Source organism: Leuresthes tenuis, unplaced genomic scaffold (genome assembly GCF_036924035.1).
Source record: "Leuresthes tenuis unplaced genomic scaffold, fLeuTen1.0.hap1 SCAF_8, whole genome shotgun sequence".
NCBI classification, from domain to species: Eukaryota; Metazoa; Chordata; class Actinopteri; order Atheriniformes; family Atherinopsidae; genus Leuresthes; species Leuresthes tenuis.
Genome location: NW_027325362.1, coordinates 15,163,147 through 15,187,568, shown reverse-complemented (window position 1 = coordinate 15,187,568; position 24,422 = coordinate 15,163,147). Strand labels below are relative to the sequence as shown.

General features: G+C 39.2%; 2 protein-coding genes across 3 annotated transcripts in view; one reads left to right on the top strand and one right to left on the bottom strand.

The window, feature by feature from the left end:
* Positions 1 to 24,422, bottom strand: part of hps1 (HPS1 biogenesis of lysosomal organelles complex 3 subunit 1) — a 289,252-nt gene that overhangs the window by 103,877 nt on the left and 160,953 nt on the right. The gene's annotated exons all lie outside the window — the stretch shown is intronic.
* On the top strand, positions 865 to 23,870 carry abcc2 (ATP-binding cassette, sub-family C (CFTR/MRP), member 2). Of its 2 annotated transcripts, XM_072391011.1 has the most exons (32): positions 865 to 1,509; positions 3,744 to 3,920; positions 4,043 to 4,180; positions 4,266 to 4,406; positions 4,554 to 4,676; positions 4,821 to 4,876; positions 4,955 to 5,189; positions 5,351 to 5,532; positions 6,533 to 6,710; positions 7,447 to 7,701; positions 8,723 to 8,788; positions 9,007 to 9,144; positions 9,235 to 9,381; positions 9,465 to 9,549; positions 9,685 to 9,751; positions 9,866 to 9,992; positions 11,563 to 11,739; positions 11,901 to 12,068; positions 12,353 to 12,536; positions 12,687 to 12,822; positions 13,001 to 13,103; positions 13,213 to 13,432; positions 15,252 to 15,406; positions 15,716 to 15,871; positions 17,632 to 17,831; positions 17,962 to 18,088; positions 18,208 to 18,309; positions 19,654 to 19,797; positions 20,938 to 21,096; positions 21,189 to 21,355; positions 21,822 to 22,016; positions 23,553 to 23,870. In XM_072391011.1, the coding sequence occupies exons 1-32, from the start codon at positions 1,465 to 1,467 to the stop codon at positions 23,680 to 23,682; spliced, it is 4,683 nt and encodes a 1,560-aa protein (XP_072247112.1). In that variant the 5' UTR covers positions 865 to 1,464; the 3' UTR covers positions 23,683 to 23,870. The 2 variants fall into 2 exon arrangements, with proteins under 2 accessions (XP_072247112.1, XP_072247113.1); XM_072391012.1 differs by lacking the exons at positions 865 to 1,509; positions 3,744 to 3,920; positions 4,043 to 4,180; positions 4,266 to 4,406; positions 4,821 to 4,876 and having other exon boundaries at positions 4,612 to 4,676.

Sequence of the window (24,422 nt, the reverse complement as noted above, 5' to 3'; positions counted from 1 at the left end):
CTCTCGCTAGCTTCAGCTCATGGAGAAATGCGCTGACATTTTCCTTTATAATGAGCGACAAAAAAGACCGAAACCTTGATTTTTACCACCCCTACGTTTCACTAAAGGCATGAGGTTCTTTTGCTGTTATGCATTGTGTTTCCTTCTCCAAATATGTTTCTCAATTAAACCAAAAACATCTGTTTTGATTCCATTAGTCTGCAAATAAGATATATACCGGAGGCAAGCGGCAGTTGTATGGTGTTCTGCTGATTGATTCATGAAAATTATGATGAGCCAAAGAAAGACTTTGACCTCGCTGACTTTTTACACATCTTGTTTTTAAAAAGATCTTTGTTGGTCGAACACTCCTTCGTTTAACAATGGCCTTAAATTTACTTCACTTGTACACAGTCTGACTGACTATTGATTAGCGGAGTCCAAACAGTGAAGTAATGGTTTTCTAACCTTTTCTGAAGTCCTCCAAAATAGCTTTTTTTGTGCCATAATGTACTTCAATAGGCATGTGCTGTTAACTATGCAGAGGTTTGGCTCTCTAAACAAGGAAATAAATTAGGCTGCATAACACATAGACCTACATAATAATTACCACTTGATTCATTTTCATCCCCAGCAGCAAATGTCTTTGATTTGAAGTCCATCTCTCTGCTTGCTGATAATAAGTAACAGAAAGCAACAGAAAGCCAAGCAGTGAACACCCCCCTCACTTTCCCCAGATTCCCACGCGCTAACAGTTGCTCTGTCAAACACTTCGGCTGCCTCATTATGAATCTAATCAAGTTCATTGTGAGTATGATTGAATCTGACAATCGTTACAACAGTTGGTCTCATTCCACAGGGACTGAAGGCATGCAGAGAAGAAGTGGAAACACAACAGGAAGAGGTCTAATGAGACCCCTCCCTCCCTTTCCTTAAACACATTCCCTTTTTTGGAGGACTGTTTCCTAACACATGGAAAACTGCACGGTAACACTTACACAAGCTCCGCTCTGTATATCTTTTTTCCCCCTTTTACAGGCTCTCAGCATTGAACTTTAACCACATGACTGTTGAGGAGTGTCTATGACGGAAAGCTGGATTTAGTCAATGACTTTAAATACAACTGTTGGGTTTTCTCACTTTTTCATCAGGAGGACAGGACACATGCGCTTTGCGGACAACAGACGGGTGACCAGGGATCCCTTAAAGATAAACCTGGAGATCTTTTGCATAAGAAGAAAGAAATAAGGGGCATTAAATCTTCCACTCCTGACAAACTAATGTTTTATCTGCACAGGGAGGAGACAACTTTTTCTTTCTGCTTTAAAGTCTCATGCATCAAAGTCCCTCGCAGACACATCCTGCGATTGTCTCTGGAAAGTGGGTGGACGGAGGAGAGAGTACCAGGGTTTGAGTCGAGCTCAGAGGGCACAAGACATCTGGTTGTCTAATCATCGAGGCTGACTGAAGCCGTCACAGTGGACCATGTGTGCTGCACCTCTAGAGGAGTACTGCGGGTCGATCTTTTGGGTGAGTTGAAGTTTGAAAGACTTAAAAACGAAAGGGAGACAAAGAGGGAGTGAGAAAAATAGCTTTATTGTGGTGTCTCAAGATGAAATACGCTATTGCTTTTGATGTGCTCGCATGTGATCTGCAACCTACTCAGTAAATCACCCTGAGAGTAAGTAGAGAAAAGCAGAAGTTGGATGTTGACCTAACAACATGGATAGTTTTGGTGTTTGAAGTGTATTCTTCAGTTTTCGACACAAATGTGTGAGCTGTAATTAAGAGTGCTATTATAACCGCAGCTAGAAGTAGAAGGGAGCTGCTCATTCATATAACTCTTTTAATAGAATCGTTATCTGAAGCACTCTCGTGTTTTACCCCTGTACACATTTTGTGAACATGTGACTGTCCAGTGATGACTCTCAGGTTTGAGATGACTGAGCAGGTCCAAAAGCCACAGCACACCTTTATGTGACTTTCCTGTAATTCTTAAAGATCAAAACACACTGTTGTTGATTCTGCCATCAATGGACCTATTTTCTCTGTTCAATTGCTTTAGTCTTTTTTCCCTTTAAATGGGAAATCTTTTCTAGAAGATCTTTAAAAGAAGTAAAGTTTTCAGAACTAAAACTATTTTGTGATTATCTAATCACAAAAAGGTATGTCTAATTTGATTTGTAATACATTTGGATAGTGTAGTGGTATGATTGTCACCTTTTGTGTGGGAGACCAGGGTTCAAATCCCCTGCATGAAAGGTACTACCTTCAGTAGGGGTCCTTAGCCAAGACCCCCTTACCCTATCTGCCTACCTGTAAGTCACTTTGGATAAAAGCATCTGCCAAATGCATAAACATAAACACATAAATATAAATTAAGCCGTGATCATTCAGCAAAGATGAATAAGCAAATCAATGACACACACTCAGCTGTTCTGCCTGTATTGTATAGATGTGCTATTCCAATGCTTTCATCACAACTTTGATCGAGACTGTAGCTACTCCTAATGAGTGTGCTTGAAATGCTTCTAGTACTTTGAAAGTTTTTCAAAAGTAAAAGAAAAAAATAACTAACTAAATAACTAAAATAACGAAAAATAAAAGATTTTGTCGAGATCTACGACATGCTCTTTTAACACCAGAGAAATTGACAGTGAAAAGTCTTTGACTCTCACAACTAAGCCAATAAAAATGTGTTTTTCCAGTCTTCTCCCCTTTTCAACCTTAACCCAGAGAAGTGAACACAGATTTATGATTTACAACCCTGTTCAAAGTAACACTTTGACCCCGTGAAATATAGATACAAATCAGAATGTCAGTGAACAGCAAGTCCTTTGAATACTATATTTTTGACTAACCACGGAAGGAAAACTTTGCTTTTGGAGAAGTAGCCTATGCTTATTTTGAGTTTGATGTTTTTTTAACAAGTGAAGAAAAAATGTAGGACAGGGCGACAAAAGACTTGAAAAGCTGCATGAGAAAAAAAACACCTGGTGGAATGACTCTCAGCTAATCCGTTTTAATTGGCGGCAGCTGAGTAACATTCATCCTAGTGTGGTGGAGTCTTTTAGAAGTGATGATGGAGGTTATCTACGTCGTGAAGGACTGTGTGGGGAAAATACTGGAACAATGTAAGAGTAATGTTTCTCAAAGGAAAGTTGACTTTGAGACTTCACCACGTACTGTGAAATGTTGAAGACCTTGCGGTGGCAGTTTGTGGTCTCTGGGGAAACTTGGAAGGCTCATGTAGGACCTGCTCAGACTCCACTGAAGACCCACTTCCTCACACTGGCATTTAGAGTTGAGCTCGACACCTCAGTTGCATCCATTGTGTTTCCCTTTGTTTTTCTGAAATTCTGTTTAGCTGTTGTTGAGGTTTTTGGGGTTTTTTTTCTTCTTCTTTTAACTCGTACAGCACTTCAGTTGTTTCAGATAAATTTGACTATAACATTCACAGTACATAACTAAAAGATTCAGACAATTGGAAGAGGACGAGGCTCAACGCTGGTCGTCATTTTCCGTGTTCTTCAGGACGTTAAGCGCCACTGCATGAAAGACGGACATGACTGTAAATATCGCAGCATGGGCTCGTAAACTCTTCTGAGAGTCATCGTCGGTGAACACGATTAATTTCTGCATCCACGAGTTGAAATTACATGTGAATTTCTTAGCTTTGTCTTATTCTTGAACAGAGAGGTTCTAATATTAAAATGTAGCTTTATCTTTTGTAATGTATATGTGCATTTGTATGTGTTCTCCAGAATGCTTCATATGTAAATAAAGAAGACCCAGACCTCCCGATATGTCTGGAGCAGACGGTTCTGGTGTGGATCCCCCTGGGGTTCCTGTGGCTTTCTGCTCCTTATCACCTAATGTCCCTCTGCAGAAGGACACAAGTAAATACGAAACACCTGTCCAAGCACTATCTCTGCAAACAGGTAATGCGTACAGTGAGCGAAAAAAGGCACAAACACACTTCCTACCGTTATGATGCTGAAAGTACTAGGCTTAGTTGGAGCAGCAACACCAGCAGCAAGCCTTGTTTCTCTCTCCTCCTCAGTTTGTGGTGTCTCTGTTGTTCCTGACGGCCATCGCGAGCTTGGCGATCACATTGGGAGAAGATTTTGGTCCAAATAGCTCAACAGAGAAAAATGCTGCTGTATACTACACAAACCCTGTCCTCTATGCTGTTACGTGGGTAAGTTTTAGGCCGCCTATCTTTATTTGTTCTGTTGTTCAAGATCGTAAGAAAAAATTTGTATCATTTTTTATTTTTTTGTTAGATCCTTCTGCTGTTGTGTCAGGAAGGGGTGCGGCGGAGGGAAGGAGCCGTAGACTCTGCCACGCTTTTCCTCTTTTGGTTCCTCCTCGTTCTGTGTGACATCTTACCTTTCCAGACCCTCCTACGAGAGGCACTCAGTCTGGTATGAGCAACAACATTAAATAAAGATGTCCAGTAGAAAAAACTCATCAACTTCACTGAATGAAATGTGCCACTTCTCCTAATTTACCACTAACACAGTTTTCACTACTGAGTCTCCCTCATCCTTCAACATCTGTCATACACTCAGGGAGAAGTTCGTGATGTCCCTCGTTTCTGCCTTTTCTACATTTCCTTTGGTCTGGAGGTGATTGCTCTTATCCTCTCTGCTGTGGCTGATGTCTCTCCAGAGATTCGCAAGCATTTAAAAAAGGTACCCAAGCACCAAGCTGGAATTCTTGTTCCTCCTTTTGAAGTGAAATTGTTGAATTCATAATTGAATCCAGTGCACTTAAACTTCATCATTACCACACATCTTCATCCGAGTGCCTTTTTTCTTTAATTTCATCGATCGCAGAATCCAGAGAGAGGTGCAGCGTTCTTGAGCAGAATCACTTTCAACTGGTTCAACAGGTGAGCTCGCTGTTGCTACAATGAGAATCATCGTAAACCCCTGCATGTGTACAACGTGGCTTCTACTTGTTTCTCCAGTATGGTGTTGAAAGGCTACAAACAGCCTCTGGTTCAGGAGGACTTGTGGGACCTGCAAGAAGAGGAGAGCACCGCTAACATCAGCCAGAGTTTCCACTATCACATGCGGTCTGAGCTGGGTGCAGCTCGAGTGCGGTTCCAAAGCATGTTGAAGAAGAAAAGCAGAGGCAAAGGCCCCAAAGAGGCCTCTCAAAATGGTCTCGGAAAAGGCGTGAGTCAGGATGCACTGATGATGGTGAGAGCATGCATAGAAAAACACTGGTGTACAGGTTAATTTTTTTCTCTCTATTTTAAAAGCGGCATTAATTTTCTCCCAGATTTCCCACATCAATCGCAGTTTTATAAAGAACCATATACATTTCTTTATCAATGCACTCACCTGCTTTGTTGTTTCAGGAGGACAAGGGAAAGAAACGAGGTGAAAAGAGGAAGGAAAAGAATAAAAAGGAGGAAGAGCACTATCCCAATTCATGGCTGATTACTACTGTTTTCAAGACTTTTAAATGGATTCTGCTTGAATCTGCCTTCTTCAAGCTTCTGCAGGACATTCTGACTTTTGCCAGTCCTCAACTCCTTAAGTAAGTTGTGGAGTATCAAGCATCAGAAGGTCACTTTTCCTCTTCATTTGTCTCCTAAGCATGTAAACTATTCCACGATTGATTTAGTTTTTCTTAATTAAAGATAAAATGTAGTTTTGATGACAAAGGTAATAGTCTTCTGTTTGTCAACAGAACAATTTTTACTCTTTGCTGCAGATATAATTAACTGAAAACTTTACTACAGTCCGATGTGTTTCACTAATATAGCAGTGCATCCCTTTATTGGTCTTTGCTCAGAGCAAGGAATCAGGTTATTAAAGCAAGTTATTAAAAAATAAGTAAATACACACACCCACACACACACATATACATGCAGTGTATCAGATACAATGCAGCTGACTTAAACCATTGGTTCAGACCTTCAGTTGTGTTTTGTCAGATTTAGTTAATGTACAGCAACTGAAGAGAAGACTGCAGATGTCAGAAGGTTTCACTGATCACTGATGGGACTCGAATCATATCATGGCCACTTTCACAAAGTTGAAGGGCAGACAAAAGAGGTCTAGTTACCACACTTCTTCTCTTTATCTTGTGTCCTTTAACGAGTAATGTGACTTTACTCTTCTTGATTTAGCAGACCTTTGCACGGCTTCCACTTGAGTCACTAAAAGTCTGACGTTATTTGCAGCAATGTTTCCAAAAATCGTCAACCTTTATTTTTTTTTTTTAACCATTTGATCAAGGGATTCCACCTCAAAGCTTTTAAAATAACATTACCTGACCTTGTGAATGACCAAACATAGTTTAACGATTTACAACTCATTGATCAGTGTCAACAAACACTGATAACACCAGGGCAGAGGAAGAAGGGAGGAAATTTGAAAATAATAACTTGTGAAAGAAAAAGATAAATACAGGATTCAAGATGAGAACTACACATTTCTATAATGCGTTGTTAAGAACTAAATGATTAGATACTGGCAGCATGGTCGTATGTATAGATACTTGGTTAATTAATTCAATTTTTAATTTTTCCTAGATTGATGATCGCTTTCACTCAGGACAAATCCAGCTATGCCTGGGAGGGGTACATGTATTCAGTGCTGCTGCTGGTGGTGACCATTCTGCAGTCTCTGTTCCTGCAACAGTACTTCCAGCGTTGCTTTGTGCTGGGGATGAAGGTTCGCACTGCCATTATGGCGGCCGTGTACAATAAGGTAACACTGTGAGTGACAGCACAACATCGCTTATACCTCAGACAAAAACAACAGCAGCAAAAGCCATCTCATTCCATCTCTGTAACTTGAGCTGTACAATCTGTTTTGATCCATCAGAGCAGTCATCTGTGGGTTTTTTGGTTAAAATGATCTTTTGTCCTGTGCTGTGAAGCTCAGTACTTGCATCTTTTCAAACACTTTCGTCACTTTTAGTGTGGAGTCGTACAGCGAAATGCATTATTTGGAACACAGTATTATAAAGTCATATAAATGCCCTATAATGTGCTATAGATCTTCTTGTAATGCATTATAGACAGTCAGAAAATGGCTTGTCATCAGAAAGTGTAACCAAAGCAAATACTGAACCTCCTCATATTAGAATGAATGAATCATACCTCGCTGTCGTTTAAATGGAAAATCTTTCATGAATCCATGTTGTGACACATTGTCACTGAAAAAAGAAGACCATCATGTATCCAGCATTATTGCGCCTTGCACACATTTTAGAAAATGGCATCAGAGAACATTCTTTTACAAATAGCTTGACTGCTCTGCCTCCAGGACCCCAAAGAGCCCCCTGCTGCTTTATTAATTGACAAACCTTTTCATATTAAGGAAAAATCTTTGTTTTTGTTGCCACTGTATATTTTTTAAGTAATTGTAGCTCAAAGGTTACTAAATTGTCCAGTTTCATCTCACTCTCTGCCTGTCTTGCCTTTTCTATCTCTTTCAAAAGGCAATGGTGGTGTCCAATGACGCTCGCAAAGAGTCAACAATTGGCGAAACGGTGAACCTCATGTCGGCAGATGCTCAGCGCTTCAACGATGTGACCAACTTCATCCACCTGCTGTGGTCCTCCCCTCTGCAGATCATCGTGGCAATTGTTTTCTTGTGGCTGGAGTTGGGACCTTCTGCGTTGGCAGGACTGGCAGTAATGGTGCTCATGGTGCCAATCAATGGGCTTCTAGCCACCAAGGCCAGAAACTTCCAGGTCAGATGAAACATACAGGATAAATTGTTACTTCCATCATATGTGCATTAGGCCCGTATAGCAACGATGATAAACATTTTTAAATGCTTTAACAGGAAGGAAATGCTTGTTTTGTCTTTCACTTATTTAAATGAATAGTAAGTAATAGTGGCAGTTGTTATGAAAGGATGCTCTAGAAGGTACACTTTGGAGGATTTCACTGTCAAAGTAAAACACCATCAGCAGAGATTCCAGCATTAATTTATTTTCGTTACTGTTATTTGTTATTTATACTGTGTAAGTTATTTATACAAGTTCAGTTATGTTCACATCAAGCATTTGGATTTTAAACATTGCATGATTTTTGGTCTCAGAGGGGCTCCTTTGAATATTTCTTAATCTGCTGCTCTCCAGGCAGTTTTACACACAATCGTCTTTAGAGAACAGCCTACGATGGACAAAACACTGCATATACACACAGAATGTAAAAAAAACCTCAAAGGAATTCATTCTCCAAAAATAAAGCAATATTTGTTTGAAGAGAACAAGAGAATATAATGGATGTTGCACCACAGTTAAAAAAAGCATGTTGTTTTATCTTATGAAGACCTCATAAAAAACAGGTACTGTAAGTATACATATAAATTCATTTTGAAAATCAGTCTAAGTAATGGCAGAGGCGTGAAATTTTACAATTGCACGAGTATACGTACAGTAAACTGCAGTTCATTAGGCAGAAATGAGTTGTTAACAGAGGATAATGGGCACATGCAGCAGGTAGTCCAGCTGAATACTGGAAAAAGTTGCCTGGTCTGTAGAACCTTCATTTATTTTTATTATTTCTTTTTTAAACAATGGACACAACCTGTCTTGTTGTCCTGTGCACTTCAAAGGTTATTTGTTGAAGGCATGACACAGCTCTGAGAGGCTTCGGAAATACTTGATACTTTATCTTAACCTCTCCTGCTGGCTGCTTTCTGATTTCAGATCCCTTTTTTTAATTATTTGGTGGGTCTAAAATTTGTTTCAAATCTGTTTCTAGGTTGAGAACATGAAGCATAAAGACAAGAGAATGAAAACAATGAACGAAATGCTCAACGGGATCAAGGTGAGGGCCCTTATTTGGTTATTTTGTGGACTTTGCAGAGGCCTCTTTCACATGAAAGAAATAATTGCATCAGAAAAGAAATATGTGACTGCAGTGCATTTTAGTAAATTGAATCCAGCGCCTGTGTTTTTCGGGCATGAAATATAAATGCTTTGTTTCTCTGCATGCCATTTGTTGTGTCATTCACAAAACCTTCTTAATCCTGCGCCTTCCTCTAGATTCTCAAGCTGTTTGCATGGGAGCCATCCTTTCAGGCACAAGTGGAAGGCATTAGGGATCAAGAACTGACGGTCATGAAGAAGTTTGCCTACTTGACATCTGTTTCCACCTTCATTTTCACCTGCGCCCCAGCTTTGGTGAGTCATCTGAAGGAGTTTTATAAAGGGCTTCGACGCCAAAGATGGTCACTGCAGATCTGAAATCCTTTTTTCCCACTTTTTCGGCAGGTTTCTCTGACATCTTTTGCGGTGTTTGTAAGCATGAGCCCAGAAAATGTGTTAACTGCTGAAAAAGCCTTCACTTCCATCTCTCTCTTCAACATCCTTCGATTTCCCCTGGCCATGCTGCCCATGCTCATCGCTTCCATCGTGCAGGTAAGAAAACTGCTCCCCCTGCTCCATTAGCTCACATCAAACATATAATAAAAGCCCACTTAACTTGCTCTCTGACACTTCAGACAATGGTGTCTAAGAAAAGGCTGGAGAAGTTCCTTGGAGGGGAAGATCTTGAAAGTGATAATGTGCGTCATGACCCCAGTTTCAGTAGGTCCACCATCAGTACTTACACTTTTTTTTTTTTTGCTACCAACTGGTTAAGCCTATTCACAGCCGACTGCTGGTACATGTGCAGCATGTGTCTGCTATGCTAATTTGTTTTCATCTCCTTGTCTCTGTTAGGCTCTGCTATCAGCATACGTGATGCTTCTTTTGCTTGGGAAAGAGACTCTGAGCCTCTGCTTAAAAAGTATGCCTGTTCTGTAAATCAACAGTTTGCATGCACATATTGTAGCTCATGGGTACAAAGCATGCATTTTACTTTACTTTGCGATGTTTAACATTTTTTTTGTTTGTCTGCCAGTGTATCGTTGGACATTAAGCCTGGTCAGTTGGTAGCAGTAGTGGGAGCTGTTGGCACAGGGAAGTCTTCTCTCATGTCAGCCCTTCTGGGAGAGATGTACAGCACCAAAGGGTTCATCAACATTCAGGTAACGCTGAATTTCAGTCTTATGTCGACCTGATGGTAACAGTGTTTCACAAAGAAAATGTAACGTGAAATATTCTGCTAAATTTTTGATTGAAATAACTTATCAAAAGATTGGTGTGTAGAAATGGGCTCTCCAGTGTGGTATCAATTAAATTAACTTCCCAAAAGTGATTCATCTGCGCTCTCCCACCGTAGCGGGGCAGAATTCTTAAGGTTGTTATAATTGTTGTTTTTCTTTTTGGGTCTCAAATGCAGATTAAATCAGCCAAGGTCTTGTTAGAATGATGTATTGAATTTCTATTTGTTGTGACAAAAGAATAGCAGATTAACCTACAAAAAAAAAGCACATAAATGGAAAATTGACTTACACTATACATTTAAACATTCATACACACACACAGTGTTTATACAAGTTTACAGGCGACACAATGCTTTTTTCCCCCTCTATCTCACACATGTTCAAGTGGGGTTCAGTGTCTTGCCCAAGGACACTTCAAAATGTGGTCTCAGTGCATCTAAGAATAAATTAAAAATGGAACATATTTTTCTGGAGGATGTTTAGACGCCAAAAATGTGTAATAGCAAAGTCGGGGAGTGGTCTTTTGAGGAGTGATTAATTAAGCAATGAAAGAAAGTCAAAGAAAACGCAAACATTCACTCTGCTTTATGTCAGCCAAAGTTGATTCAATTTGACTGGAAGTGATAACACTATCTAGTCTTAAGAGACTCTGCAGGTCATTTAAAGCCAGTTTTTCAAGTTTATATAAGATTTATCTTCAAGGACCAAATAGTTTTGGTATCTAATACAGTGTGCATCGAGCTGTAGTTGAGAAGACATGCAAGATGTTCAGAGCGTTTGTTAAGAGGAAAAAATATATATATATATTAAGAAAATGCAGTGCTATTCTTCTTGTTTATTTTTGGCAGATGCTTTTATCCAAAGCAACTTACAGGTAGACAGACAGGGTAAGGGGGTCTTGCCTAAGGAAGCAACGATCTGAGACCAAAATCATATGAAATACTCTTATGTTAAAGGATTTATTTTCTACAAGTTAACGAGCATCTTTTCAAAACCACTCCGAAGATGCGGACTGAATTTATCAATGTTTGTTTTCAGGAAAGACTACATTATAGCCCAGCAGTAAAATAGATAAATCTTTTCACCCATGACATGATGTTGCTCAAAATCCTGTCAATGAAATGTAATTCCAACTTCCTGAGACAAACAAGCCTGCTTGCTCCAAATCTGTCACCAGTTTTGGTCTTTTGGGGAAGTTTTTTTTACTCCAAATGAATGGGGATCAGCTCAATAACACCCACAGTACTGAGGTCTACAAAGGTGTCCTTCAACTGGGAACTAACTGTTTCACAAAAGATGAATCATTCTTATTTAAACAACAGGTGTATTTATATTGAAGAAGTAATAACTTGGAGCATGTTTATTCTGCCAAGTGTGAAGGCTGCTGGCGCAATCATGAGCTCCTCAAAGTCTTTTCTTTAAACTAAATGTATAATTAAGATTATATGTAGATAAAAATTCTGCAACTGATTCTTACTGTATTTCTATCCAGGGCTCCCTTGCATTTGTGCCACAGCAAGCCTGGATTCAAAATGCCACCGTGAGGGATAATATCTTGTTTGGCTCTCCCTTTGAGAAGAAGAAGTTCCAAAAAGTTATACAGGCATGTGCCCTTGCCCCGGATCTGAAGCTGCTGGGTGCAGGAGACCTCACTGAGATTGGAGAGAAAGTAAGTTCAAGAGTTTAGGGTTTGACATTAAAGGTTGTGAATATGATGTAAATGTCAGTGCTCTGTATAAAGTCTGCATGCGACTGCTGTTGCATGGATTGCATGGAAGTCGAGCTCTGAGGATCTGTAAGCCTAAAACTTTTCTTCTCTTTTGTCCTTAGGGTATAAACCTCTCAGGGGGTCAGAAGCAACGTGTGAGCTTGGCCAGAGCAGCCTACAGTCAGGCTGATATCTATTTGTTAGATGACCCCTTGTCTGCTGTGGACTCTCATGTTGGAAAGCATCTATTTGATAATGTCATTGGACCCAAAGGGCTTCTCAAAAAACAGGTTAGCGCTGCGCCTTCGGAAATATGTTTGACTAAAAAATGTTAATTTATAATTCCTAAAATAAACCACTATTAGAAATTGAAATCATTGACAAAGAAATAAAAAATTAAACGTATTGGACTAGACATAATTTTAGAATTTGTGGCAGATTTTTCAGAATCCTCACCTTTTAACCAAAAATATGCATCCAAACCGAATAATGACAACGTCATCATGGAGACGCAATCCTGCCATGGGTCTGCGGATGGACAAACTCTGAGCATTTTTTTTTTTTGTCTTTACAGACTCGTGTCCTGGTGACTCATGGAGTAAACTTCCTGCCTTACGTAGATGAAATTGTGGTGTTGGTGGATGGAAAGGTTTCTGAGGTCGGATCCTACAAGAGTCTCCTTGCTAGCAAAGGAGCTTTTTCTGAGTTTCTGGAGACGTATGCCAAAGAGCAAAGTAATCGGACCAACTCTGAGGAGGGTAAGTGCGCCCCTCCCTTTGCTTTGCCAGATCACTGTGCTTTTGTGGCTCAGCTAAATCTGATATTGCATATCAACCTTGTATATGTGACATGTAGATCATTGCTTTTTTTTTTTTTTCATTTTTGATACAATTGCAACATCCATTCAGATGGTCACCAGGATACAGAAGGTTTAGAACTTATTCCTGACCGAGAGGACGCTCAGCCAGACTCTCTGCTGGAGGACTCGGTTTCTTTTACACTGAAGAGAGAGAACAGCATCCGTCGCAGCCAGCGCGGCAGCAGGTCCGAGCACACCGAAGTGGTGGATGACACAAAAGAGAAACATACATTAGCAGTCTAAATTTAGGTCCTGTTCCTTTTGACCAGTACTGTGTGTATACATTGTATTTTACCCACAGAGCACACAACTGTTTTATTATTTTAAATTCTGCTTTCTAATTAAATCTGTCTTTTCTTTTAGTATCAGATTAAGAAAAAATAGCACTTTGAAAAAGTCTGAAGATGCTGGAGATACAAATAAAGGCCAGAGGCTAATAGAAAAGGAAACTATGGAAACAGGACAGGTATTATAAGTTTGGGGTGTGCTTTTTTTTTTCAATTTCACAAATGATATCAAATTAAAGCTAAAAGATTAGAACCTGTTTCCTGAGTGTCTTGTCTCTCGACATCCAGGTGAAATTCTCGGTGTTCCTCCAGTACTTGCGAGCCTTGGGCTGGGGATATACTGCTGTAGTCTTTGCGATTTACGTAATCCAGAACGTCGCGCTCATCGGTCAGAACCTGTGGCTGAGTGACTGGACCGATGATTCAGTGGAATACTTCAACAAAACATACCCCAACCATGTGAGGGACACCAGGGTGGGAGTGTATGGAGCTCTTGGAGTAGCTCAGGGTAGGCAAACACTTTTTTTCTTTTCTTTTTTTCCCAGTGTTTCCAGATTTGCCTTTTATCTTCAAATTGAATCTATTTTTGCTCATGACTTCCAAGTTCATTATAGAGTAAATGGAAGTAAAAGGTAATGTTGTGACTGAAAGCTGCTACCCAAAGGGAGTTCGTAGTTTTCCAAATTTCTCATTTCTTCAGCAAATATGGACTTATGTCTGTCCTAATATTAGATTTAAGTTCCATGGTGCCAAAAAATGTTTTCTACACACTACAAACCACCATCATTTAATGCAATGAGAAAAAGGTTAGCCATCTGCAGCCATTTCCAAACCATTTAAGTGTAATTATCTTTACTTACAGAATGAACTTTGACAGGATTTAAAAAGAAAAAAGAAAAACTGAGCAGGATGCCTTTTTAATGTGCTAAAATGACTCAGAAACTAAACAAAGGAATAATGGCTTTTGGCATCAGACCTCAAAGAACATTAGATTCGGAGCTTGAACAGAGGAAATCATGTTCACTAAAATGACTGTTAGCATTTTTATTGTGAAATTCAAGGTTCATATTGAAGATATGATTGAAGGGTAAGTTCTGATGGGTATAATAATGAAAAAGCTTCTTCTGTTGTATAGTAAATGACAGAGCCATTGTTAAAATTGCCAATGCCTCTCACCCAGTGCCCTACAGGTTAGGCTCCAGCTGCTTTGGATTTAAAATTAAAGATAGGGTCAATTTAGAGATGCCAGTTAACCTAACTAGCATGCTTATGGGTGGTGGGAGGGAGCCGGAGCACTCAGAGAAAACCAACGCATACACGGGAAAACATGCAAACTCTGGAATTTGAACCAGGAACCCTCTTGCTGTGAGGTGATGGTGTGAGATACCTCCTAATGTGCAGAGTTGCACAGGGTGCTGAAAAATACAACACAAAAATACAACAAAGCATACATGAGAGCAAGAAGATAAAGACAAAAACACACCTGTTGGTGGAGCTTACAGTAAGACTGGCTGATCTTGGAGCCAAGTTATTGAGTAAATTATCAGTAGTATTGGTAATCTTTTATTAGTCAAATAGATTTGGAAAAGAATCTCAGACTACTGTAATGCCACACTAAGCTGGCTTCTGCAATAAACTACTGAAACACATCTGACCGAACATATACTGTTACCATGGCTACAAAAGAAAAATGATAAGAAACGCTCACCTGCAGAGCCATTTAAAAAAAAAAAAAAAGAAATGGCTCAGCAGGTGGGTGTTTGCCTTACCTCCATATGTACTTAAATTTGGTTTAAAGATTAAAATCAAGAATAAGAATGTTATGGCTTTTTAAAAGAGTGAACAACACTTTTTCATGCATCTTGAAAACTTTTGTCACCAGTCATCTGTCAACAGAAAGGGAAGGGATTCAGCGGCTGTTTTTCATCTCCAAAATGGCATCAATGAAATACAACAGAATGAGATTGGAGATTTGTATTCAGTTATACCCGAGCTATCAGATGCTTGGTTTTTGTTAACTCTGATTAAGCTACAGGATAATTAGAGCAGTGTGATATTGTTTGGTTGGTTGTCCACAAATGATAAAGTCATTGGTATATCTTCAGCACATCCCTAACCATCTAACCATCAATGTTTGCATAAACACCTTTATGCTTTTGTCCTTTTTGTTTTTATGCCTTCATTTGTATTGTTTTTAAAATTCGTTCTCTTGTGAACAGAGAAAAGGGAAGATCTCTCATGTTTCTTCACTGACCATTTTCGTGCTTTTTTTTTTCCAAAACATTATCGTAAATCTAATTAATATTCCTTTTTTTCTTTTTTTGCAGGAATATTGGTTTTCCTTGGGACATTTCTCTTTGCCAAAGCTTCAGTGGATGCATCTCGGATCCTGCATTCAAGATTGCTTCACAACATACTGCGAGTCCCTATGACTTTCTTTGATACTACACCAAGTGGGAGAATAGTCAATCGCTTTGCAAAGGTATAAGGCTTTTGTCACTTTTGTATCACCCCCTCCTTTTTTTTTATCTCTGTAGAAAAACGCACATTTTGATGTATGTTTGCCACAGGGCTTGTATTTACTGTTTATTCAACTACATGTTCTGAAGATGTTCATATACTTTTTTTTTCTCCATATTTTCGCTCAGTTGTTAAATGTGTTCTATTTAAAAAAAAAAAAAGAAGAAAAAAAAACTTTGCTTATGTCGTTTCAGTGTTTTCTGCACCACATGGATAACTTACTTTTTGAGTTTTAAAAAGACGACTAACTTTCCTAACACTGGTCCCAAAGGACATTTTCTCAGTAGATGAAGCCATCCCTCAGTCCTTCCGCGCCTGGATCACGTGCCTGCTGAGTGTACTGAGTACACTGTTGGTGATCTGTCTGGCCACTCCTATCTTCATTGCAGTCATCATTCCTCTGGCCATTGTCTACTTCTTTGTACTGGTAAGCTTTCTGATAAATCCGAAGAAACGGTCATAAGGGGGGGATGACTTTAAGTAAGAGGGAAAACAAATACCCTGTTCCCAAAACTGTGGGGGCTTGTTTCAGATGTGAACAAAAACTGTAATGTTTTCCAAATAATTTAAACCTAAATTAATGATAGAAAAAGATTGCATCAGACATTGAAACTATACATCTATCCATGTGTATAATACAAAAACTTTTTGTTTTTTTTAAAAAAACAGGGAGAGGTCATTTCTTTCTTGCCAGAAACAGCTGCTCAGTGACTCTGCAGCTCCAGATATTTTCCAGATAGATTGGAAATTTATTTGTACCAGTTTTGTTGCAGGTCAAGAAATCCTGTGTCAGGTCTGGGCTGCATGCAGCTCTTACTGTGAAGCCATGCTGTTGTAATATGTACAGAGTGTGGTTTGGCATCGGCTTGCTAACATATGGAAGAAAAGCACTACTGCTTCCCCTATAATCATATTTTCTTTTGAAGTGAGTTCAGATAACAAGATTCATTTTATTACACAACATCCCTCTGCCAAATAAGACATCACAGAATGACCAAAAGGAAGATCTGTACAAGATTTGAATTAGGCTTTGTTTCGAAAATGAAAAAATGAAAAGATAGATTAGATAAAATATAAAAAACATCACTACAGTAATTAGGAGACCCAGCCTTATGATAAACGTACACAATAAACAATAGCAAAGTAAGTAATTTCAGATAAAAAAAAATGTATTGTTTAATGCTGAAGTTGATTTTCTTCCACAGTAATTCTTCCTGTAGTGCTTAAACAAGTAAAATAGGGAAGACTGCCAAACTGTGTTTAATGTTTTTCACCAATGTGATCCTCTAAAAGAACAGACAGTTCAGCCAAATATCATTTCCCACACTGAATTGTACAGTTTCACCTGACTGCTACTGTTGTAACTCTATTTGTTGTAGATTTGGACAAAATCTGCCAGAGGAGCTAGACTATGCATCATTAGTCATTGTACTGTATAACCACTGATTATAAATAGGTCTTTGTTTTTGCCCTATTATAGACCTCTTTTACATGGGTCCCCAAGGAAAAACTCTATCAATACTGTGGCTTTTTGGAGAACATACAAACTGTTTCATAACGTATTCAATTTCCCTCAACATTTGTTGAACTTGTATGTAACCTTTATTATAGTATTTAGCATTTGTTAACTCTTTAGTGTTTTTTTGCTATGAGTATGAATGATTTTATCATTTGCATATATTAAAATACCACATTGGCTGTACATAAGGTAAATCATGAAAGTACATACTTAACAGAATTGTTAAGTAAGTTACTTATTTAGATCTCGTTGGGACACCATCTGATAGACATAATGCCAAATGCATAAACACATAAAGAACTGGATTTGCAGTTATGATAATGTGGGAACAGAAGGACGGAATATCCAAAACAATAGACAATAGTCCAGATGCACCACCTTTGCCGCTATGGCAACAAGGCAGATGTTATGATTCCTCTGACATGATATCCATGATCATCTTTCCCAACATCACCAGAGAAAAGGTTTTCCTGATAAACTTGTCAGAATTCCCCACCAATCAGAACCTTGAATATGAACACATACAGTCACATGCTAACCTTTTTTTTTAGAAACGGGGCTGTGTTGCAGGATGAGAGATCAGGCTGTCCCCTGTTCTCAACTCACTCCTTTTTAACTTTGTATGAAAAATAGATTTGAATGTCTTTTCCCCCTTTCTCTATACCCAGCGCTTCTATGTGGCCACTTCACGACAGCTGCGTCGCCTGGACTCGGTGTCTCGCTCTCCTATATACTCACACTTTAGTGAGACTGTGTCCGGTCTGTCAGTGATAAGAGCCTTCAAACATCAAGAAAGGTTTCTTAAACACAACGAAGTAACCATTGATGAAAATCTCAAAAGCGTCTATCCATGGATCGTGTCAAACAGGTCAGATATTAGTGTACCTGTAAGCACAACCAAACATATTTTCTTAATGTGTCTCCCAGTGTGCAGGTAAATGACAACACCTTTTTATGTGGTGTATAAGTTTGCATGTTTGTGTTTGCTCACTGTACAGATGGCTGGCCATCCGTCTGGAGTTCCTTGGAAATCTTGTTGTGTTCTCTTCTGCTCTGTTGGCCGTCATTGCCAGAGACTCTATAGATGGCGGCCTGGTTGGCTTGTCCATATCTTACGCACTTAGTGTGAGTCGCTGGATTGCTCAAATTCTCTTCACATTCCCGGCAGATAATGATCTCACTCTGGTGGTGATGATGGGTACAACAATGCTAATATAAACACCGTTCCTATTCGGACTTTGCAGGTAACGCAAACACTCAACTGGCTGGTGAGGACGACCTCGGAGTTGGAGACCAACGTTGTAGCTGTGGAGAGAGTGAGCGAATACAGTGAACTCGAGAATGAGGTATATTCGAATTTGTGCTTTTTACAGCAACTGTATGCACATGCATGCAATTCAGTTACTGACATTTGCACGCTATGCTTTGACACGATAAGTCTTTAATCTATATGATGAGAACACTTTGAAAGTACCTCTGATGGTGTCTGTCTAAATATTTTTCCTTGAATTTATATTGATTTGTTATTCTATTATATGAAAATTGGAAAGAAATTATATATTTATCAAACCAGAACACAGAACCCACATGACACAGGAAGATCAGACAATTCAAGCAGACAATTGATATAAGAAAATAAATAAATCGGCATAAAGTAGGATTCAAGAGGGATCACGTGTCAGTAGATGGACGGGTGGGATCTACAACGAGCCCCGCGTTGTTGACATAATTTGGGAGGTAACAAAGAGAGGGTGCCAAGACCTTATCAAAGACATGCAGTCCCATTCAAAATGGAAGTCAAGTGCTCTATCAGCAACAGTTTAAAATAATATCCATACCACTGATTAACAGCGGGTGGTGGTCTTGGTTTAATCCAATTAAACAAAATGCACCTCCTTTCCTGAATAAGCTTTTTCAGTAGTTTGACCTGAGGACATGACAAAGGCTGATCGCGGCTCAGGAGATTCAAATGAAGACACTATTTGTTTATGAAATTAAGTTCCTGTGAGATTTTATTTTCCCCATAAACCCTAACTGTGGGTGGTGTCAAATACAGTGGATGTGTGACCCTGACTCTATTAATCTGTACAAGGGTTAATTTCCCCAAAGACTCCACTGCCTCAGACTCAATGTCCTCTCCAAATCCAAAGTCTCTCACCTATCCATATTCAATCATTTGTATGTCCGCTGTAATGTGGGACTGCAGAATATAAATAGAATAATCCTTTTTTTTTTTTAATTGATTTATTTGTTTTTAATGTTGTTAATAAGGGATTGCAGTAGAAATTAATCAGTGTCTGCGTGAATTGTCAGATTTTCAGGGAGAACAAGTCCATTGATAAAATGTCTAACTTTGCTCCCTTAAAGAGATGATAAAGCTCCTGACCCCGTGGTTGTAGCAGCACAGAAATATGTTCCTATATGTTAGCCCTGGCAGAAATTCTGGATTTTGTATAACTAGGTGTAGTGCAGTTGATCTTCCCGACCATTTTCCTCTTGATATTTGCGTTGTCAGTTGTCAGTGATAACAGTTGTCAGCTAATCTAAAACTGTGTGTCTTCCATGTGTCATACCCTCACATAATATCATTTTTGAAAGCTATAATGCTTTCAAGAAGGGTGTTGTGGAGAAAATTTCCAGATTTCATCACACTATTACATCTATTGTTTTATTATTTTTTTGTTTTACAGGCAAAATGGATAACTGACACTCGGCCTCCACAGAAATGGCCAGAAGCTGGAAGGCTACAGTTTATAGACTACAAGGTCCGTTACAGACCTGGATTAGACCTGGTGCTGCACGGAATCACTTGTGACATTGCCAGCACTGAGAAGGTTTGTGTGTGTCTTTGTCCCAGTCTGTGCACATATGTGTGTGTCTTTGTCCCAGTGTGTGCACATATGTGTGTGTCTTTGTCCCAGTGTGTGCACATGTGTACAAAAAGATTGTAGAATTGATAAAAGTGTAACATCTTAATTAGAGTTATCTAAATAGATAAAACTGTTTCAATAAAATCAATACTGAGGTGTCAGGAGTTCAGCTAATTATGTCCTGTTAATTTGTTCAAACAATTCACACACGTGAATTGTAAGTGTAAGGTATGTGGATGTCTAATGAACAAAAGTAATGTCAGTTTTTTTTTTTTTTTTTTTTTTGGGGGGGGGGATTTTAATCAAGCCAAAATTAGTTCTGCTTACAGACACACGTTAAAATCAGATTTTACAGTGAAATTTATGCAGATTAATTATCCTAGCTCATATTCTAGATATTCATCATTCTACAGAATAATGGTCAGACCTCAAAAGAAACAGCAATGGCCGAAGGTGTTGTTTGTACTGGAGCACCTTAATGAGTCCATCTTTCTTTAATTATAGTGAAAGCAAATATCTTTGGTTTTGTTGGGGGGACAGAAAAAAAAAAGAAAAAAAGACTGGCCATCTTCTACTCTACTACTTCACTTTTTTTATGTTTCAGACACCAAGGAATTAATCAGTCACAAAAGTCATCTGCAAATCAGCCAGTAATCATTATATTCATTAGTTTATTTTATCAGTCCCCTCTTCCTGTTTGCTTTTCATCTTTGTAATTTAACTCATTTCACTTATTTCTCCCTGGATTTTGTTTTGATGAATCTTGACTTTGTGTACAAAAGCTGCAGCCCAAGACACAAACTAATAACAGCTTACAAACATAGAAATGCCTTACCCTTTGGAAATGTCTGTAGTAACTCAAATATGATTATAACCTTTTAAATACTTGGCATGCTGCCATTCCTGTCAAATGCAAAATTAATGCAATAACTATGGCCTTAAAAGCCCTCACAAGCTGATTATTACTTTCAGTCATAGTATAAAAGCTTCAAATTATTGCATCAATTAATGCCTCTGAGAATATAAACATCCTCCATTTACATACTCAAACGTTTTTGCCATTAAGTTTTACAGTGCTTTTCTGCTTTCTCTCACTGCCATTAGGTTGGTATAGTGGGTCGCACGGGAGCTGGGAAATCAAGCCTGACAAACTGCCTGTTTCGAATTATTGAAGCAGCTGAAGGACGCATCCTCATCGACGATATCGATATCTCCACAATAGGACTGCATGACCTCAGGGGCAGGCTCACGATCATTCCACAGGTACACACCAAAAAACATAAGAGAAACCCCCCAGACACCGCTCGCTTTCAGTTTTACACGGTACACTGACCTGTCCAACGCTGTGAGTGCAGGATCCTGTTTTGTTCTCCGGGACGCTGAGGATGAACCTGGATCCGTTCGACGCATTCAGTGATGAGGAAATTTGGGGAGCACTTGAGCTCTCCCATCTGAAGGACTATGTAACAGGGCTGCAGGAAGGATTACAGCATGAAGTCACTGAGGGGGGAGAGAACCTTAGGTGAGCAATTTCTGAAAAAATGATTAGAATAAAAGGTACAGCAATCAAATCTTAACAAGACGCAAATGTCCGACAAACACAAGTAATTTGGTCAGACTGTACTCAATGCTTTCGATGATTTGCTCTGAATGTTTGTTTATCTTTGAATATGAAACTGTGTGTAAACTATCGCTAATAATCTGAAATACCACAAAAAGTCAAACAAAACGTTTCCATTGAATGAACTGCGATTCCTTCCTTTGACTAACGCACAGATGGAAAAACCCTAACTATTTGTAGTACTTAGCCTGAACTGTAACCATTCACGTCTTCCATAGATTTGTTTTCTACCTGTAAGTCCTATTATCTCCTGTTTGTGAAAAACACTCAAGTGTATTTTTCATTAGCACAGAGTGTCCACATGTGGTTCATTTTTTTTTCCTGAGTGCTTCAAAAGAGAGATCAACATGTGCTCCTCTCTTCCCAGCGTTGGGCAGAGGCAGCTGCTGTGTCTGGCTCGAGCACTGCTGAGAAAGTCTCGCATCTTAATCCTGGATGAGGCCACAGCAGCTGTTGATCTGGAGACAGACGACCTGATTCAAAAAACCATCCGCACAGAGTTCTCGCACTGCACTGTCCTCACCATCGCCCACCGCCTGCACAGTATCATGGACAGCTCCAGGTGAGTCGGCGTCCCACAGAGGGATTTGGTCGGCTGTCTTTACACTTGTTTTATTCCGGTTCAATTTTCCTCCAGTGCCTTGCACATGGTGAGGCAGTGAGAATAATTGACTTTTTCACACGTGGGGTAACTTATCCCAGCTACAACTGCCAGATGATGGAATCTTAAATATTACAGAACAATGAAAAAATATTAAAAAAAAAAAAAAAAAAATGTCATGTGGTGCCACTTGAGGTGTTACGCCAACAATGATTTGACAAAATATTCTTAACGCAAGGTCCACTTAGACATTTTTTCCCGTCGCTATCAGTCCAGTAATTTTATATATTTATCATTATGGGACCTCATTGTTTACATCACTGTGTTTCATGGCATAAAAGTTGAGCTTGACAGTTATTTTCTATGTTGAAACAGTCTTATTTGCCAATGGCATTCCCATAGTTGTCATAGGGCCACATACACCAATCAGCCATGGCTTTTCTGACCCAATAAAGCCATGAACAAAAAAGCTCAGGAGGTTGCCAGCACCGAGATCTTGGCAATCGATCCTTTCAGTCATGTAGGTTGCCAAGTATGGCATCTGTAATCAGGCTTATTCAGGCGCATCCTCCAGATGCCCAGTTGGATCAGGATCTGGGGAGTTTTGATGGATTGGATTCTTTGTCATGTGCTAAGAAGCTGTGCCTGAGTAGTGTTGTGTTGTGACAGGAGCCATGATCTTGCTGTCAGTGCATGCTACTGCCTTCGGGGGCGTGCAGTCTGAAACAAATTTAGGCGGTTAGCACATGTGAAAATGGCTTCTACATGAATTCAAAGACCCAGTAATTACCAGGAGAACATTTCGTTATAAAGAAATAATTGGTAATTATCTTCACTTGTGGCCATTCTGTGTATGTTCTTTCCAGTGTGTTGGAAAGTGGGCTCTTGTTAGGTCGAAATATTGTTGGCAAAGTTCCTCTTGCTAGTTAGATTATAATTTTTTTATTTATTTTTTTCAGACCTTTGTCATTTGTTAGAGTCCTGAACAATAGGCTAGTATGATTCAGCATCAGATTTCATAGATCAGGTGTTCAAGCAGCTGTGAGGTTCAAGTCAGCCTCTGTCCACAAATCTGTAAAAAAGAATCAAACATGAAAAGATCTGTCAGACTTCAAAGGTCTCCAGTGGCCTCATCTGGATGTGAAAGCAGCGCCACAAATCAGGAGGAAGGGCAAGATTTGTGACTTGCAACCTGTGGATATAATATGTGAAATCTAGAAGAATTATCCTCAAAGCAGTTTAATTTTCTTTTACGTAAACGTGTCATTTCTGCAGCACCTGAACACACACGAACAAAAGGTCGTCGAACTTATCCTAAAGTGCGGCAAGCTTTGAAACAGCAGTCCCTTTACATTTTTTCCTGTGTTGACTTCAATCACTTGGATGTCGCACATATGCACACATTGATCTTTGTCATGTACGAACAGGATGTTTATCTCAGCCCGTATGAGCACTGCTCAGTGGGTCATTATCTTAATGCGTGTTCGTCCTCCACAGGGTGATGGTGCTTGATGCTGGTAAGATTGTGGAATTTGATTCTCCAAGCAACCTGCTGGAACAACGAGGCCATTTCTACTCCATGGCAAAGGATGCTGGAATAGTACAAGAAGAAATCTCAGTTCTCTAATTTCGCACTTTTACACTTTTTTTGCGCATTATTTGATTACACAAATCACCTTTCTTGTTTCATTTCAAAAAGCTAAATAAACGTTGTTTTACATCTTGTATTTATAAAAAACTTGAAAAAAATCATTCTGTACATGGAAAAAATGTTTGTATTTGAACAATAAATATTGTTTCTGAAGTAATGCTTGATTGGAGCGTCGGTTATTTGAATTTTATTCAGGTTTATTCAATTGGAAATTTTGTTTATATTATTAGTTTCTATTTATGTTCAAATCTATATGAATATGTAATGCCATGTTGAGTTAATACTGGTGAATATGTATATGTTGTTTGGAATGGTTCTTTTTGTAACCACTGTTTACCAATCACTTTTTTTTTGTCTGAAATAAATTCATTCATTCATTCATACTCTTTCTGGTCAAATTTAACTGCTGAGCACTTGCCAGAGGCCAAACGTATGTAGCAGACGGCTGTAACCCAGCTCAAGTCAGCCACTGATGGTACATGTGGCAATGTGTGACGTACATATGAGTAGTTAGTTCCTTACCTACAGTAGCCAGCAGTCTGAGCACTTTTTTTTTTTTTTTACCAGTGCATCATCAGTGCATCAGTCCATTGTTTACTTTATCACTACCGAACAACATCTGTGTTGCTCTGGACTATATCCTGCCACTGATCAGCTCCACCAGAAGTTATATCAGAATTCCTCCTGGGCAAAGATTTACATTTTTACTGTCTCAA

Coding starts and splice junctions, on each gene's coding strand:
- abcc2 (XM_072391011.1), top strand. CDS start 1,465: ATGTGTGCTGCACCTCTAGAGGAGTACTGCGGGTCGATCTTTTGG. Junction 9,550..9,684: donor GCGTCATGACCCCAGTTTCA/GTAGGTCCACCA, acceptor TGTCTCTGTTAG/GCTCTGCTATCAGCATACGT. Junction 12,537..12,686: donor TCGGACCAACTCTGAGGAGG/GTAAGTGCGCCC, acceptor ACATCCATTCAG/ATGGTCACCAGGATACAGAA.